The sequence below is a fragment of the Chiloscyllium plagiosum genome, unplaced genomic scaffold (assembly GCF_037043375.1).
Source record: "Chiloscyllium plagiosum isolate Xiang-an unplaced genomic scaffold, Cpla_swu_hap1 HiC_scaffold_48, whole genome shotgun sequence".
Classification (NCBI taxonomy): domain Eukaryota; kingdom Metazoa; phylum Chordata; class Chondrichthyes; order Orectolobiformes; family Hemiscylliidae; genus Chiloscyllium; species Chiloscyllium plagiosum.
In genome coordinates, this window is record NW_028270186.1 from 4,030,148 (window position 1) to 4,047,752 (window position 17,605).

General features: G+C 41.9%; 1 protein-coding gene and 1 long non-coding RNA gene across 11 annotated transcripts in view; one reads left to right on the forward strand and one right to left on the reverse strand.

The window, feature by feature from the left end:
- LOC148135686 (uncharacterized) overlaps positions 1–6,094 on the forward strand; it is a 50,332-nt gene extending 44,238 nt beyond the window's left edge. The window contains exon 3 of the long non-coding RNA XR_015754877.1: positions 6,052–6,094. This is a non-coding gene — a long non-coding RNA (uncharacterized LOC148135686). The remainder of the gene's footprint in view (positions 1–6,051) is intronic.
- The window catches only part of pebp4 (phosphatidylethanolamine binding protein 4), a 553,891-nt gene that overhangs the window by 66,560 nt on the left and 469,726 nt on the right, over positions 1–17,605 (reverse strand). For 8 of the 10 annotated variants that reach the window (XM_087984379.1, XM_087984381.1, XM_043681207.2 and 5 more), the window contains one exon: positions 13,494–16,615. The exons of the other annotated variants lie outside the window; for them this stretch is intronic. In XM_087984379.1, coding sequence (XP_087840505.1) covers positions 16,544–16,615 — 72 coding nt within the window. In that variant the 3' untranslated portion in view covers positions 13,494–16,543. Of the gene's footprint in view, positions 1–13,493; positions 16,616–17,605 lie in introns of those variants that run through there. 10 annotated transcript variants of the gene reach the window in all.

A 17,605-nucleotide genomic window follows, 5' to 3' on the forward strand; every position in this document is an offset into this window, starting at 1 on the left:
AAATATCAACAATACTGAGGTGAGATGTGGGGAGAGTAGTTTGGACGAAACATCTTAACTGCAGTATTATAAGGAAATGTATGAGGATGCTATTCTGTACCAGAGCTCGTCACTTGCTACAAGACAAAATTCAAGTTCTGGGCCTCGAAGAGAAGCTATGGCTTAAGGTGCTTATTTTTCTTCCTTATCCCTGCTCTAAACATCCACTTTCAATCCTCTTCCTCGCATATACATGCTGTTCACTCCCTGACTTTGTCCCAGTCACAGTCCTGACAGCTCACACCGCTGCCCTGTTCTGGAGCTGTCTCCCCTCTGACCTGAAGCTACTGCAGATATCTTTTTCTGGACACAAGGCTCATACTTGTTCAGAGTGTCTCTGGGATTTGTCCTGTATTCTGTGGAGGAAACCTCTCTCCATGTAACTGCACAACAACCGTGTTCTCATTTTTTTAAAAACAAAAGCATGGCTCCATGGCTTTCAAATGAGCCTTGAGCCCTGGTATGGGCCCCAGAGTTATGCATCTTGTGCTCCCTGTTGTACATGATGTTCCTTGCCTTTCAAGTCATTATGGCCCTGAATTCATTTGTCTTGGGATCTTTCCAGCCTGCAATGGATGACATAATGTCCAGCATAAGTCAAAGTTATAGATCCCCTTCGAGACAATTCCAAGCACTTGATTTTTTTTCCTTATGAGTGAAGCAGAAGTACGAGATCCTGGGGGCTTTGCAAGCATGGCAAGCCTTCCTGGGGGTGCATTTACCAACTGCACAAATGTAGTCTGTGTCTATTTCAAATAGGTAGAATTATCCCTCACTGAACATCCAATTGGTGTAGGAATCTCATGAAAGCAGTGGTAGACTTTCTAAGTGTCTGCAGGAGGGCCCATTGAACAGTATGACAATTTTGGATGCATGAAGTATATGACATACACATTTCCCTGATGCTGTTCCAATGCACTGGTGAAGTGCTTTGTTGACAATGCCAGTTGGAGCACTTCTCCTTCGTCAGGTGAAGTGCAAGGTGCACTTCCCTCCACTTCAGCTGTTGAAGGAGCAGCGCTCCGAAAGCTTGTGATTTCAATTATACCTGTTGGACGAGAGCCTGGTTTCGTGACTTCTTTGTCCACCCCAGTCCTGAACATCCACACCTCCAAATCATGACAATGATTTTGAGTGTGCTCCTGTCGCAGGCTGGTTCAGATCACTGAGTTTCTTCCTGCATCTGTTCCAGGGTAACACTGGGAAGGTGTTTCCATACATATCTACATAATGGTGTTCAAATACTTCACAAATAATAAAACAACTTTGAAGAGAAACCTAATTGTTTGAGACTCCTGTGATTCCTGGAACAACTTCTGTCCTTTTAATGTGATGGAAATGGGTTAGTTATGTTCCTTACTGACTTCAATGTTGGAGCTTGTGTGGCTTGCAATATCATTTCAGAAGTAAGTTAAAAGTCACAAACATTCTGTGCATCTGGAGTTTTTATATAGACCAGACCAAAAAAGCGGGGCAGACACATTTTCCTGAAAGCTGTGAGTGAATCAGATGGACTTGACCAGCAATCTGATAATTTCATGTAAAAGCAAAATACTGAAGATGCTGAAAATCCAAAAGAAAAATACAAGTGCTGGAGAAACTCAGCAAGTTGGGCAGCATTAGTGGGGAGAGAAACAGAATCAGTGTTTCGAGCTCAATGACTCTTCTTCGGAACTGATAGTTTTGAGATATGCACTTCGCTTTTAATAAACATTCACTCCCTTCACCACCAATGCACAGTGATAACTGTGTGTACCAATGACAAGATGCACTGCATAAACTCAACAGCCTCCTTCAACAGCATCTCCCAAATCAGCGACCTCTTCCACCTAGAAGGATAGAGGCAGGAAATGCTTGGGAACACGATAAGCCATAAGTTCCCCTTCAAGCCATGCAGCACCTAGCCTCAGAAGTATACCACCATTTCCTCATTGTCGCCGAGTCGAAAGTCTGGAATTCTTTTCGAAACAGCACTGTGGGAGTATCTACATGACATGAACTGCAGCAGTTCAAGAGGACAGCTCACCACCACCTTCTCCAGGGAATTATGGATGGACAATAAATTCTGGCCAAACCAGCAAGACTGAAATCCCATGGAAGAATTAAAAAAAAGGATGTTGAACACAAATTTGTGCAGTTCAACTTTCATTCAAGTAGAAGTGTTTGAAATACCCCTTTACAGCTCTGCTGATACAAAACAAGATGATCCTCACAGTAACAGTGAAAGTGTGCATTGACCAAACCCAACATATTCTTGGATCAAGTAGTAAACACACAAGAGTAAACAGAAGTAACTAAATGTGTACTAAGAAATCAACCGAGTTGTCATAAAATATATCTTGTTCATAATTTTGCTAAACTTATCGTACTAAAGTTAGGCATCCATCTTTTTAAGTTTTGTTCAGTTCCTTTGAGATTTTTAATTAATATAACCCATTTTAGTGCAGGTACAATGGGTTGAATGGTTCCCTTCTGCACTTTAATAAATCTGTGGTTCTGGGATTCAATATCAAGCAACCCACTGTGACTCAATGACATTTGTGAAAAGACCACTTATCGGATGACATTTTGTTATCTTACGAGATATCTTCGCTTAGAGATAGGACAGACACAAAATGGTGTGACTCGTAATGCAACATATCACTGTTCATGCAAGTTTCCAGAAAGGTTAATTTAAAAGTAGAACCAAATCAGAAAATTTAATCTCCCAAAGTTTGTGCCGCAGTACGTGTAATACAGGCTGCATTCTGTGAGCAACCTCGTGGTTTTTAAGCCAACTTTTCCCACAGGTCCAAATCTTGCTGTGTAGGAATTGTGAAATGGATCCATGTTGAAATCTAAACACTGAGATAGGTTGTAAATCCTATCATAATAATCCAAAATATTGGGCCAATCACTGCATCATCACATTTCAAATGTTATGAACTCTAAAAAATTTCCACATTACTAAGAATATCTATATCTTAAGTAATTGACTGCAATTGTTTACTTCTGAGAAATTAGCAGCATTTCTCTAATTTATTACTGTTACAGTGTACTCTAGGCCGAGTGAACTGTAATAGCTGGGATGCACTGTTACCGTGTGAGGGATTTTCCCTGTGTAGGTCATTTTAAAAAGGTTTGGCATTCCCCCAGACAACATTATTAGACTATGTTTGTGCCAAATGCAAACCGATGAGAAAGTGTGAAGATCGATGTTTGCCAGTTGCTGAACATGTGCAAGTAATCCCAATCCAGATCTACAGTTATTACATTGCAGACATCTGTCTCAGTAATACTCGTGTCTTTTGGTGAACTAATACTGTGAATGCTTTGTGGAAGTATCTTTACAAGTAGAGTAAAGTGGTTCCTGAATCTGGGTGACACATACTTTCATGATACCCCAAACTCACTAAATACCGTTTCCGGCCAATAGCCGAGACAGTGACAAAAGGAAATCCCCATGCTACTGGAACACTTCTTAAGTTGATATCAATTACTTCTCGGACGAAAATCCAGTGTTTGAAAATTCATGAAATTATAAATTGATTTGCAACCATTTACTCAGTTGTTTCCTAAAATGTATTGAAAATAACAGCATAAGAAAAGGTACCACCAACAATTTCTGATTTTGCCTTTGGAAATATTTACTATTTGTTTCTGTTATTACATCACAGACTACCTGCTTTAGAAGACCCCTCAAAATACTATTAATGAATTTGAACTCCTTCTGTACAGCAGAAACAAGGTGAAAGAGGTGTTGAGAATGTGTGGTACATTTGGTTGCACTGTTGATAAATTTGGTGAATTCAGATAGACAACTGATAATAAACAAAAATAAAAATCAGCACTTTCCAAACTTCTGGACTCAATATTGAGTTCAACCCCTTCAAACTGTGAACCCATTCCTTCTTTTAGCTTTACAGCCCAATCATGTAATCTGAACTATCAACGTCTTTTATCCCTCAGCACTCCAACTCCCCACCGCCGCCGCCCCCCCCCCCCATAAATACTGCCTTGTCCACACTTCACATCAGCTCTGGTGAACAGTCATCTTGACTCGAAACGTTAGCTTGCTCTCTCTCCATGGATGCTGCCTGGTAAAAACAATGACTGCAGATGCTGGAAACCAGATTCTGGATTAGTGGTGCTGGAAGAGCACAGCAGTTCAGGCAGCATCCGAGGAGCAGTAACATCGATGTTTCGGGCAAAAGTCCTTCATCAGGATGCCGCCTGACCCACTGTGATCACCCGCATTTGTTGTTCTCATTAGCATGCCTTGTTCAGACAAGAATCTGTGTCAATGTTAACGGTTGACTGTAATGAAGCCCATGGTGATCAATCTGACCAGTGAAGCTTGCTAAAACAGAGGACAGAACCACAAAATAAGTCTGGATCTTTCTCTTTGGGCTTTGGCCTAATTCTTCTCCAGCCTGAAACATCTCGCAAACACCCATTGTGATATATTTGATTGTTTGTGGTGAGCTTCAGGCTGCTTGCTCTGGGAAAGGTGGCAGCTAGAAGCCCTTCTGCTTTTTTACACCCTGTATGTGCTTGTACCCAAGGCCCAGCTGGAAAATAAACCAGGTTGGCCCAAAGAGCCTCTCACTTAGCTTTGGATGCGGAAGTGAAAATCCCATTCTGTCACTGCAGAGCTACAGGTCTCCCTGCACATTGGATCTCATTTCCATAGCCCACATACAAATATTCACCTCACTGGAAGAGGAAATTTTAACATAATCCACTCAGCAAGAGACTAACGAAATTAGAATGGTCACCATTTTACACTCGGTACAATTTTGCTGTTAAAAGAATTCAACAGCATGTCCAATCAGGCAGTGTTTAGGAATATAGGAATATCTTCATTTGTGATGCTGGCAAAGCCAGCATTTAGTGCCCATCTTTCTCTCTCTCTGCCTTTGAGTAGTTTGTGATGAGCTGCGTTCTTCAATAAGTCTGGTCTGTGAGATAAAGGTACTTCACAATGTTGTCTGGGTGAAAGTTGGAGGGTATTGACTCAGAGACAACAAAAGGATGGCTCTCGTGTTTCCAATAGACTGAGATCTTCCAGCTACTGGATAAGGGATCAGTTGCCTTTCTAACCCACTGGCAAATTTTCAACAGTAGCCTTTTGTAGGCCATGAGCTTTGGAGTATAAAGTACTCAGTTTATGAATAATGCCATTGCCAGAAGCTTGCCACCTTTGTGACAGTTTCCTCAACTTTCATTTCCTTGAGCATTCAAGTTTGGGTGTGCTTCCAAAAATTCAAACAGGTAACCAATCCAATTTCATCAATTTTCTTCTGAGCACATTCAGATAAAACTCTCAGACTATGTTTGTCGCTCGTATCTGTTCCTCAACAAGGATAGCCCACAGGATATATCGCCTGTGCTCTGCATCTTTTTTTCCAAGTTAATGTCAGTGAATATCATAAACTGTGCAGTTTCCAAGTAGGTGAATTAAGTTAACACTTGAAGCTGAGAAACATTTCCCAGCAGTTTCTCTAAATGCATGACTATGCCAGACAACTATTTTGTAGCCAATTCACATAACTTGAAAAGAATACTTATTTCGATTTTAACACTGTTCTGTCAGTCAGAAGTATGAACCCACAGGGTAAAATTGTCAAATCTTCCCACAAGCAAAAAATGCCTTTTCACTCTTTCATCTCATCTTTTTGCTTTGCAAGAACAGATGACATACGTATATTGTCCCAGAACTGCTGCCAACAGTGCAAAGCTCTTGCGCTGTAATCAGGAAGATTAAGATGACAGAGGATAAGTGGTACAGCTACCCACAAATCTAACTCACATAACAGCCTTAATAAATGTCTTCGTGATGAGTCAATGAGGAGTTGGGGGAAGGGTAATGGATAAGGTGTTATGTATTAGAAATGTGACACATATATCACACCTCCTTTTGCACAGGTATTGGGTGGCCAAATATTTCACTGATTTAATTGATATTTAAATTGGGCCTTTGAGCACTTGGGAGCTGAAGTGAAATTCAGAATTTCTGCTTTGATTTTCAAGGGTTCAAGAATGCCAACAACAAAAGGGAGGAGTGTGCTGCTAGTTCTCCGGTTTCCAGCATCCTTGTTGGCTTGGAAGAGAAGGAGTTCTCAAGATGTTTATTCAAGGGGAGCCAATCACCCCAGTCCTCCAAAATTGTATCTCCTTCCTAGCCTGCCCCATCATGGGACTCTCTCTGCTGGCTGTTTATGACTTTTTCACATCTCCTGATGGCAATCTTCTCTCCACCCTCCCAATCACTCTCTTTCCTCTCCCGATCCTCACTGAATCCTGATTGCAGGGTTCTGTCATCTGGGGTCACTGGCTGTTGTCACCAGCCCACTCTGGCGAGACTGTCCCAGGAAAAAGGACTAAAAAATGTGATTGAGGTTTTGCCTTACACTTCAACAGAAATTACACATCTCTAGCCCTGCCAGATTCTTTTTTAATCTGCCCTTCTTTGGGGGACAGAATAGCCTTAGGGGTTGGCAAAACAAGTCTTCAGCTACAGTTGATTCAGACAATTCGGATTTTGCAATGAGAAGCAAGTAGGCCCAGGATACTGACAACAAGCAGCAAATAGTTGTTTTTCAAAAATCATTGTTAAAATACTCTTTCAGGAGAGTAGGTGACTATGGATCTTGAGTGTTGCTGGAAAGAGAGACATGTTGCTTAAACTGTTCATCTTGCAAATCTCAGGATAAAGGCAAGAATACCAAATTTCAAATGATAACAATATGTACTGCAAGAGTAAAGAATGCTCATTGGTTAGCAAGTCAGATCTGATTCGTTGAGATGTTGCTCCAAGTCAGTTTTTTTTGTGTAGATATTTATTGAAAAATATTTTCACTCTTTTACAAAAAAACTCCAAAAGGTTATAAAAGTAAAAAAGTACAGAAAAGTAGAAATAATATTGTACTATTATACTATATTACAGTAACGTTGACAATAAATGGCCTACTATTCCTCAAGATATAGTCGTCTCATATTTACTTAAACCAAATTAGCATAAACTCAAATTAAATAAAATAACATTAAATTAAATTCCAATCCATTAAAATTGAATAACACTATATTGTACTCGCCTCAGTTCCATCCCGTCCACGGAAGCAACAGCGATTATACCCACATTTAGTAGGCACACCCATTCGCCCACATATGACAGCAGGGCGCTTATTTGGTATCTCCTTTGATCTGGGAGGTCCACCCCACCCCATATCCTGTGGAAGTTGCAACTTGGTAAATTTAATCAGGGGGCACCTACAGCACCAAATAAATTATCTAAGCCATCCCACAAACCTCCGCAGTACCTGTTTGGGTAACAACAACGGGAGCATCCTCATAGGATATAACAACCGAGGAAGAACATTCATTTTAATCAAGGCTTTACGGCCGAGCCATGATTTGGGCAGTTCTTCCCATTGCTGCAAGTCCTGCTTTATTCTCTCAAACAAATACACAGTTGCTGGAAGCGAGGGGTAATAAAAATTCCCAGATAGAGAAAACCTTTCTCTAAAAGGAAACTCCATTCTGTCCTCCAGCTTCAGTACTTCTACCAATCCCCCCTCAGGCATGACTTCTGACTTTGTGAAATTTATCCTGCATCCCCAAAAGCTGCCAAGTAATTGAACCTTTTGTATTAGCCGGAGTACGGACTTTTTGGGGTTAGCCAAAAAAAGGACATCGTCCGCATAGAGAGTGATTTTGTGTTCCTCAACTAAGACCTTTGGTGGCATTACCTCAGGGTCCTTTTGGATGGCTTCTGCCAACAGTTCAAGTACCAAGGTGTACAGCAGCGGTGACAGGGGACATCCTTGTCGACTGCCCCTCCCCACGCTAAAATTGTTCAATTTAACCCCATTTGTGATAACCGCTCCCATGGGGTCTTTATATACGACTGCCACCCACCTGGCAAAGGCCAAAACGATCTGGAACAGCAAAGAGATACAACCATTCCACCTGCTCAAAAGCCTTTTCTGCATCCAGGGAGACCACCAAACCTGGAATCATTCTCTGCTGACATATTTGCACTATATTCAATACCCGTCTGATATTGTTGGAGGAGCTGCAGCCCTTGGTAAAACATCTCGTCTCTTTTATAATAACGGACAGTACCTTCTCCAACCTCAGAGCAAACACCTTCGATAGGATTTTAAAATCCACATTCAACAATGAGATGGGTCTGGACATCTGGACGTCTCCGGATGATGCGCAATTCTCGGGGTCTTTCCCTTTTTTTAAAATAAGGAAGATATTAGCTTCCTGAAGAGAGGACGGAAGGCAGTCATGGCTATACAAATGACGATACCTCATTAACAGTGGTCAGCTAACGTGTATGAACTCATTGTAAAATTCACTCAGGAATCTGTCTGGACCGGGTGCCTTACTACCTTGGAGCTTCCTTACAGCCTCTAGCACCTCCTGTACTGTCAGTGCTGCATTTAAAAGGGAGGCCTGATCTGTGTTTATACTATGGAGGTCCAAGTTTTCAAAAAAGGATTCCATTCTCCATCCCCACAGTCCTCTGACCGGTATAGTTCTGTATAGAACTCCCAGAATCTGGCAATGATCTTCCTCAGTTTGCGTGTGACAGTGCCAGTTCTCTCCCTGATAGACATAACGGACTGTGGAGCACTTTTCTTGCTTGCCAGGCAAGCTAGGCTTATCCCCATATTCAAACAGCCTTTGCTTTGCAAAGGAGTCCACTCTCTTGGTCACTTGTTTGAGTGCTGAGTCCAAAGCAGCCCAGAGAGCCATGACCCACTGAAACTTGACCATGGATGGTCTGGTATAATATGCCGACTCAGCTGCCTTCAGCCGGGCCTCAAACATCTGCTGCTGCTGGTCTCCTCTCTCTGCCTCCTTCTCGTTGTCAAGTATGAAACAATTATACTCCTTAAGAATGGTTTGGTGGTCTCCCAGGGCACTGATAGATTACTGGCCGTACCCCGATTATGTCCCAAAAAGCTCTGAACTCCCTTGTGATATACTGTACAAAGTTGTCATTCTTCAACCGAAATGGATCCATGCACCAGTGACGTGTGCCTACACCACTACCTTTGGTCTTAACATCCAAATATACTGCCGCATGGTCTGAAATAGTTATGCTCCCAATCCTGCAAGTCAACACCAAGTCCAAAAAAACTGACAGAACAAAGAACATATCAATTCTTGTGTGGCACTTGTGCAGATTGAAGTCAAAGGTAAAATCTCTCCCACTAGGGTGGAGGCACCTCCACACATCCATTAGCTCCAACTCCTCACACAAGTCCATGAATTGTCTAGACTGCCGAGGTGTACCCGACAGCCCTCTTGGCATCCTGTCTGCCCCAAGGTCCATGAGACAATTAAAGTATCCTCCTATAATCACCCCAAGAGCCATTAAGTTAGAGACTGCATCAACTAAAAATTTGAGATGATGCGCCGGATGTAAATGTTCAGGATGCCATACTCTTCTCCATGAGAATGACGAACCGTCCATACTCATCCTTGATTTGACCTGTCACCTGAAATGGGAGGTTCTTTCATACCAGTATGGTCACTCCTCTGCTTTTGGTGTTAAAGGAGGAAAAGAACACCCCTATTGTATCCCCTGCTGTAAAGTGAGATGTTGCCCATCAGTCAAATGGTCTCTTGCAACAGCACAATGTCAACCCTTTCCTTCCTAAGATTTGAGATCACCTTTTACCTTTTAATGGGGGAATGGCTCCCCTTTATATTCCAGATGCACCACCTGAACAGATCGCTAGCCATGACCACACACCACAGCCCGCAGTCCCCCAAGAGGAAGAAGCCCATTCAATGTGTGATGAGTGGAGAAAAAACAAACTTTATCAAATCTAAAGACTATTCCCACAAATGCTACCAAAACTACAAAAACTAATAAACTAAAACACAAATCTCCAGAGATCTCCCTCCTTTCCCATCGGGGAATTCACTCCCAAACTCAGAACAATCCAAGCACCTTCCAGTAAAGGCCTTACCCCAAACCCAAGCAATGGAAAAAAAAACATATTACGTACACTCCTATAAGTTAACCATGGATGCCCACCCCTCCCCCTCCACATCTCAATCCCACATATCTTTACATCAAAAGGAGTAACCGCCCCACACCCAGCAAAACAGAACAATAGAATAACTAATAACCACCAAACAGACAGACTATAAAACATACCGGATTTTATACCAAAGCAATACCAAGCCTATCAGGCCTAAGACCCCAAAAGGGAAAAGAACAAAGAGAGGGAAGATAAAAAAAATTATACAATGCCATTATCCACCGCATATTTTCCTCCTTCTCCCTTGGTCAAAGTCTATTACTTTAGCGAGTGCAAAAAGTCTTTTACTTTTTCCGCTGAGTCAAAGTTGCAGTCAGTTCCCCCTTAATTGAAGTGTAACACTGCCAGGTATCTCAGAGAATATTTAAAGCTTAAATCTCTTCATTTTTTTTCTTTACATCATCAAAGGTCTTCCTTTTCTTAATTATGGCCCCAGAAAATTCATGAGAAAACATTATCTTTGAATCTTTATAAGCCAAAGCCTGTGGATCTCCACGCAGTCTTCTGGATGTTTCTACAATTAATTGCTTTTCCTTGTAATGCTGGAGTCGCACTGGGACCAGGCGGGGGCACTGATTCGGCCCGGACCTGCGCATCTGGTGGGCCCGCTCCACATTCACCCACCTCAATCTCCAGCCCCAACAACTCCAGAAGCCACCTCTCGAGAAAATCAGCAAGGTTTTCACCTTCTCCACTCTCCAGTAAGCCCAAGATCCATAGACATTTTTCTCCAACCTCAATTTTCAAGGTCGTCTACTTGTTCCTGCAGGGTCTGAACCTGGCCTTCCAAGGCACGGACCCGCACCTCGGAGCTCTCGGTTGCGGCCTCTAAAGCCATGGTCCTCTGTTCCACTGCTTTCCACATGCTGATCCAAAGTCCGGATCTCCTGCTCATGCTTTGTCAGCATGGCAGTAATTGGTTCCAGTGCTCCCTCGATTTTTTCACAGAGTTTTGTGAACTCCGTGAGTAAACGCTGCTGCTCCACTGAACTTAAGGGCGTCGCCATGGGAGTTGAGGTATCGGCTGCGGGTGTGCCTGACATAGTAGGGGAGTGGCCTGCCTGCAGTGCTCACTTTCCGTTGGATGTTTTCTTTTTAGCTTCAGATCTATGAAATCTTAATTTAAAAGGGCTGTAGGTATTATTCCACCTACATTACATTACAAGCTTTCCTCAGGGGTGGCTAATGGTGGGGGGGAGGTAGGACCCACCTTGCCTGGGGTATGGCACAGAGCCCAACACAGCAGATTGTTCAGACTGACGTGATATTGAATCTCCAGTCAGTTCTTCTTTAATGCAATGGTTGCGTTTAAATGATGGCACTCTAATCAAGTTACAGTTAGCACACGTTTTAGAGGTTCACGCTGTAGAAACGCCGTTCTCAATTCATCAATCACATTACAGCAAGTTCGCATTGACAAAACGTGCGTGAAAGCAGAACAACCTGTATCAAGAAAATAATTCGAACTGGAGGTTTCTCAGCCTCCCTGGTAATTCACAAATGACACATATTCCTCAAACAAACAAAAACAGACATTGTTAGAGAGACTCAGCAAGCCTAACAGCATCAATGAAGAGAAAACCGCGTGAAAGTTTTGAATTTAGTGACTTCAGAAGTGAACCTGTTTCCATTATTTGCAGAGAACAGGTTCCTGTACATGAATGTATGTCACTTCTGGCATAAATGAGATACATTAAGAGCTTGACTAATCACACATTAGCATAGGTTTTAGCATGCATTATTATTCAGCAAATGCTGTCGACTCACATTTAACAGTAGACATGGTTCAAAGTACTTCCTTTCCTCAATGTGTTTGTTCAGAAATTTGCAAATAGCTTCTCCACTGCTGTCTTTTTTAATTGGTCAAAAATTAAACGGTCAACATACACATTTGAATTTGTATTGCTTTATACATTATAACATGTTTCATAAACTTGATTGAGTTTTTTGAAGAAGTAACAAAGAGGATTGATGAGGGCAGAGCGGAAGATGTGACCTATCTGGACTTCAGTAAGGTGTTTGACAAGGTACCGCCTTGGGAGACTGGTTAGCAAGGGTAGATCTCATGGAATACAGGGAGAACTAGCCATTTGGATACAGAACTGGCTTAAAGGTAGAAGACAGAGGGTGGTGGTGGTGGAGGGTTGTTTCAGACTGGAGGCCTGTGACCAGTGGAGTGCCACAAGGATTGGTGCCAGGTGCACTACTTTCATCATTTATATAAATGATTTGGGTGTAAGCATAAAAGGTATAGTTGGTAAGTTTGCAGATGACACCAAAATTGGAGGTGGAGTGGACAGGGAAGAAGGTTACCTCGGATTACAATGGATCTTGATCAGATGGGCCAATGGGCTGAGAAGTGGCAGATGGAGTTTAATTTAGATAAATGTAAGGTGTGAGGGAAAGCAAATCTTAGCAGGACTTATACACTTAATGGTAAGGTCCAAGGGAGTGTTGCTGAACAAAGTGACCTTGGAGTGCAGGTTCATAGCTCCTTCTAAGTGGAGTCGCAGGTAGATAGCATAGTGAAGAAGGCATTTGGTATGCTTTCCTTTATTGGTCAGAGTATTGAGTACAGGAGTTGGGAGGTCATGTTGCGGGTGTACAGGACATTGGTTAGGCCATTGTTGGAATATTGTGTGCAATTCTGGTCTTCTTCCTATTGGAAAGATGTTGTAAAACTTGAAAGGATTCAGAAAAGATTTACAAGGATGTTGCTGAGGTTGGATAATTTGAGCTATAGGGAGAGGTTTAATAGGCTAGGGTAGTTTTCCCTGGAGTGTCGGAGGCTGAGTGTTGACCTTACAGAAGTTTATAAAATCATGAGGGGCATGGATAGGATAAATAGACAAAGTGTTGTCCCAGGGATGGGGGAGTCCAGAACTAGAGGTCACAGGTTTATGGTGAGAGGGGAAAGATATAAAAGAGACCTAAGGGGCAATATTTTCACAGAGAGGGTGGTACGTGTATGGAATGAGCTGTTAGAGGAAGTGGTGGAGGCTAGTACAACTGTAACATTTAAGAGGCAGCTGGATGGGTATATGAATAGGAAGGGTTTGGAGGGATATGGGCCGGGTGCTGGCAGGTGGGACTAGATTGGGTTGGAATATCTGGTCGGCATGGACGAGTTGGACCGAAGGGTCTGTTTCCGTGCTGTACATCTCTGTGACTCTATAGCATGGTTTACCATCGATTCTGCTGAAAACCTCGAAACAGTTTTCAAATCTAGAGATTTCAAACAGTTCTCTCTTTGAGGATTCTAAGGTTTAATATAAATTCAACAGAGAGATGGAAGTTTACTTTGTCTTTGGTGCACTTCCCAACATATTGAAAAATCAAACATAAGATATATCTCATGAAATTTTTAAGTCTCACGAGTCAATGAAGCTAATTAGAAGGAGATATGTAGGTAATGAAATGGCAAAGGCAGAATGCATTTTATGTGCTTTATTAAGTCTCCATGATGAAAAAGTTTGAAGACTGTTTCACCTTTCCAAGCAGTATTTTACTGACTACGATTCTAAACTGCAGAAGGAGACACAGGTTAAAAAGATGAGTGAAAATTACATTTCATCATGAGGATACAGAGAAGAGTAGTTCAGTATTTAACATAACAGCAGGGTCAAGAATAACATGGCATTTTTGTTTGTCAACTTTGGTTGTTTTCTTAAAAATTAATTCAATCCACTGGATACTTCAAACCTCACCAGTCTGAATTTATGATCCAAGTCTTAAAACTTACAAAATAAATTAAGATCAATTGTTACTCAATATTCAAACTAGTTAGCAAACCTGGATGAGCTCATTATTATTTGTGGAAAATGTGACTAACTTGCTGTGCACTTTCAAATCCTTCTTTGCTTAACAAAATCTATAAATTTTCATTATTGAATAGGCAAAAGATGCTGGAAGCACTCTGGTATCACCTTACAAGCCCCCATCATCTGATTGAGTCTGGAGACAAACCATCACAGAATTCTAGTACACTCAGGTGACTGCAGAAGTTAGGATTGAGGGAAGAAAAAGAACTAAAATGTGTGAATCTTGCCTTCAAATGGAGATATCTACAAGGTTATCAAATAAACAACAAAGTCAAGGGAATGGAAGAAATAAACCCAGACCACGACTTTAAATTGTCACAAATTGGCACATGAAATTACCTTGAGATAGGATGGGCTGATACTTTCAAAAACAATCAGATGTTGCAATGGGAGATTGGGCAGTCTTTCACAGTTATGAACGAAAATGGAGTGAACCACCTTCCTCAGCAGAATTCTCTCACTCACATATCTTGCACAGTGCTGAAAACAGTACAGAAACAAATGGTACATAGACCAACGAGTGAGGCATTGCCATGTGAACAGTGAAAACACAAGGACTTACAGAATTGGCTGACTGAAAGAAGACAGCAAGTAGTAGTGAATGGAAAGTTTTCCGCCTGGAGGTTGGTAACCAGTGGTGTCCCACAAGGAATTGGGCCTCTGCTCTTTGTTGTTTTTATAAATTATTCGAATGAAGAAGTGAAAGAGTGGGTTAGTAAATTTGCATATGACACAAAGCTTGGTGGTGCTGGAGATCGTGTCGAGGACTGTTACAAGCTGCAACAAGACATCGACAGCTTGCAGAATTGGGCTGAGAAGTGGCAGATGGAGTTCAACCAGTCATGATGCCTCACAGCACCAGGGTCCCAGGTTCAATTCCAGCCTTGGGCAACTGTCTACGTGGAGTTTGCACATTTTCCCTGATTCTGCGTGGATTTCCTCCGGTTGCTCCGGTTTCCTCTCACAGTCTAAAGATGTGCAGGTCAGGTGAATTGGCCATGCTAAATTGCCCATTGTGTTCGCCACATTAGTCAGAGGGAAATGGGTCTGGGTGGGTTTCTCTTCAGAGGGTTGGTGTGGGCTTGTTGGGCCCAAGGGCCTGTTTCCACACTGTAGCTAATCTAGTCATCTCATCTAATCTAGTCTAGATAAATATGAAGTGATTCATTCTGGAAGGTCGAATTTGAATGCTGAATGAGGGTTAAAGACAGGATTCTTCACAGTGTGGAGGACAGCGGGACCTTGGTGTTCATGAACATAGATCCCTCAAAGTTGCCATCCAAGTTGATTGGGCTGTTAACAAGGCATATGGTGCTTTGGCTTTCATTAATGAGACGATTGAGTTTAAGAGCTGCGAGGTTTTGCTGCAGCTCTATAAAACCCTGGTTCGACCACGCTTGGAATATTGTGTCCAGTTCTGGTTGCCTCATTATAGGAAGGATGTAGATGCTTTAGAGAGGGTGCAGGGGAGATTTACCAGGATGTTGTCTGGATTGGAGGGTTTGTCTTATGAAGAGAGGTTGAGTGAGCTCGGGCTTTTCACACCAGAGAGAAGAAGGAAGAGAGATGATTTGATTGAGGTTTACAAGATAACGAGAGGCATAGATAGAGTAGGTAGGCAGACACTTTTCCCCAGGGCAGAAATGGCTGTCACGAGGGGTAATAATTTTAAGGTGATAGGAAGAAGGTATAGAGGATATGTCAGAGGTAAGTTCTTTATGCAGAGAGTGGTGGGTGCGTAGAATGCACTGCCAGTGGTTGTAGTAGAGTTTAAGTGACTGTTGGACAAGAGCATGGACTGCATTGAGGGGTGTGTAGATTCGGTTGGTCTTAGATCAAGGGAAATGCTTGACACAACATCGTGGGCTGAAGGGCCTGTACTGTGCTGTACTGTTCTATGTTCTATATATATCCTTGTTGCATGGTCAAAGTATGACATACATTGCATAATCAAAGCCAAACAGAAAAAGAAAGAAACTGCTCGTCATTCCTCAAACTAATAATTTCTGGAGATACAATGGGTAAATCAGATTTTATTACTCATCTTTACTGAACCTATTCATTTTTCCTGAACACACCCATGATATTTCAATTTCCTTATAATCCAATAAATCATCATAACATTCTCGATGCACACCAATCAGAGTAAAATTAAACACTCAGAATTGAGCTTTGGACCAAAGTTGGCTGAAAACCTCATTAGACAACCAAACTTAGATTACTGGGTTCCCTGATAACATTTAGACAATCAGCCTTCCCAGCCACATTATTCCTGATTGCTTTCTATATCTGTGATTTTTGAATCAATCTATTTTGCTTTCTTGATGCAAATAAGAAGAGTTAAAACAAAGCCATCTAGATACCATAGATTTTCCTGTTTGCATGATTGTCAATGGCATATTTTTAATTCTTGGACTTTAAGTTGCAACCAGAACACTGATAAGCGGTTATTTATTATAATGCTTGTTTTCGTGGAACCCGTGTATGCCAAACAAAATCAGCTTCTCATGTCTTGATATTACCCAAGCGAAAGCGGTTAAAGACTTTTTTCTATGGAAGGCGTTATGCAAAGCCGAAGTCTCTCCTTGAAAGCTTTCACAGCCAAGTCGTTCCTTCAGTCTTCCGAGTTCTGGGTCATGAATTGAGTTGATGCCACTGAGCTTCCAAGGTTGAACCTGGATACAAATGAATCCAAGTCCCAAGAACCTATGCCAAAAAAAAGCAGCATTAGTGTAAATCAACACTGAATTAAACAGGGAGATAGTGAGGACTGCAGATGCTGGAGATCAGAGTCAAAATGTGTGGTGCTGGAAAAGCACAGCTGGTCAGGCAGCATCCGAGGAGCAGGAGAGTTGACGATTTGAGCTTATGCTCTTCTTCAGGAATGTCTGCCTCACCGGCTGTGCTTTTCCAGCACCACACTTTGTGACACTGAATTGAACAGCTCAAGTCAGCATCCAGGAACAGAATCCTTTTACCTGTGATCTGTTGCAGCACGCAAAAGATATCCAACTTCCCTGTATATATGGGAATGGGTATTTCGGAATGAGTAGAGTAAGGGATCTGTAAATTTGCTTGTCAGGTTTTTGTGGTATATTTGAAGGTGCTTAAGCTGTTAGTATATTACTATTATCAGATAGTTGTGAATGCAGGCATTGACTCACTCTGGATTTCAGAAAGCATTCAAAAAGAATATTTGTGACAACAGATGAAATTCTGCAATGTGATTCCCACCTTGTAATGATTTGCTTTGTCTCTATTCTTTACGATATATGCTGTGGAGAAATAACTATTCATGTTGATGATGGGAAGGTTTCCTCTGAAATTTGTGAAATTGCAGCAGATTCTTTCCATATACCTTTACAATCTTGCTACAAGTGACAAGACAATCAATTCTTAGCTTTTACGTTTCCATCCTTACGCTAATATTGATTATAAACACAAGGTGACAATTGGAATCCGCCTGATTATTGTTGCTCCAGCTGAGGGCCGTGAGTTAGTCTGATGGGTAAGGTGTGTGGGGAAGAGGCAGTCAGAAGGGGGCTGAACTGTAGTCAGCAGCAGTGCACATATTTCTCATGAAAGCAGAAAAGGCCCAGCCTCCTCCATAATCTTCATTCCACATCAAGGGATAATTAATCAAATCAATAAGTGATCAAAGGGAGATGATCTTCAGCAGGTTTCTCTTCCTGCTCC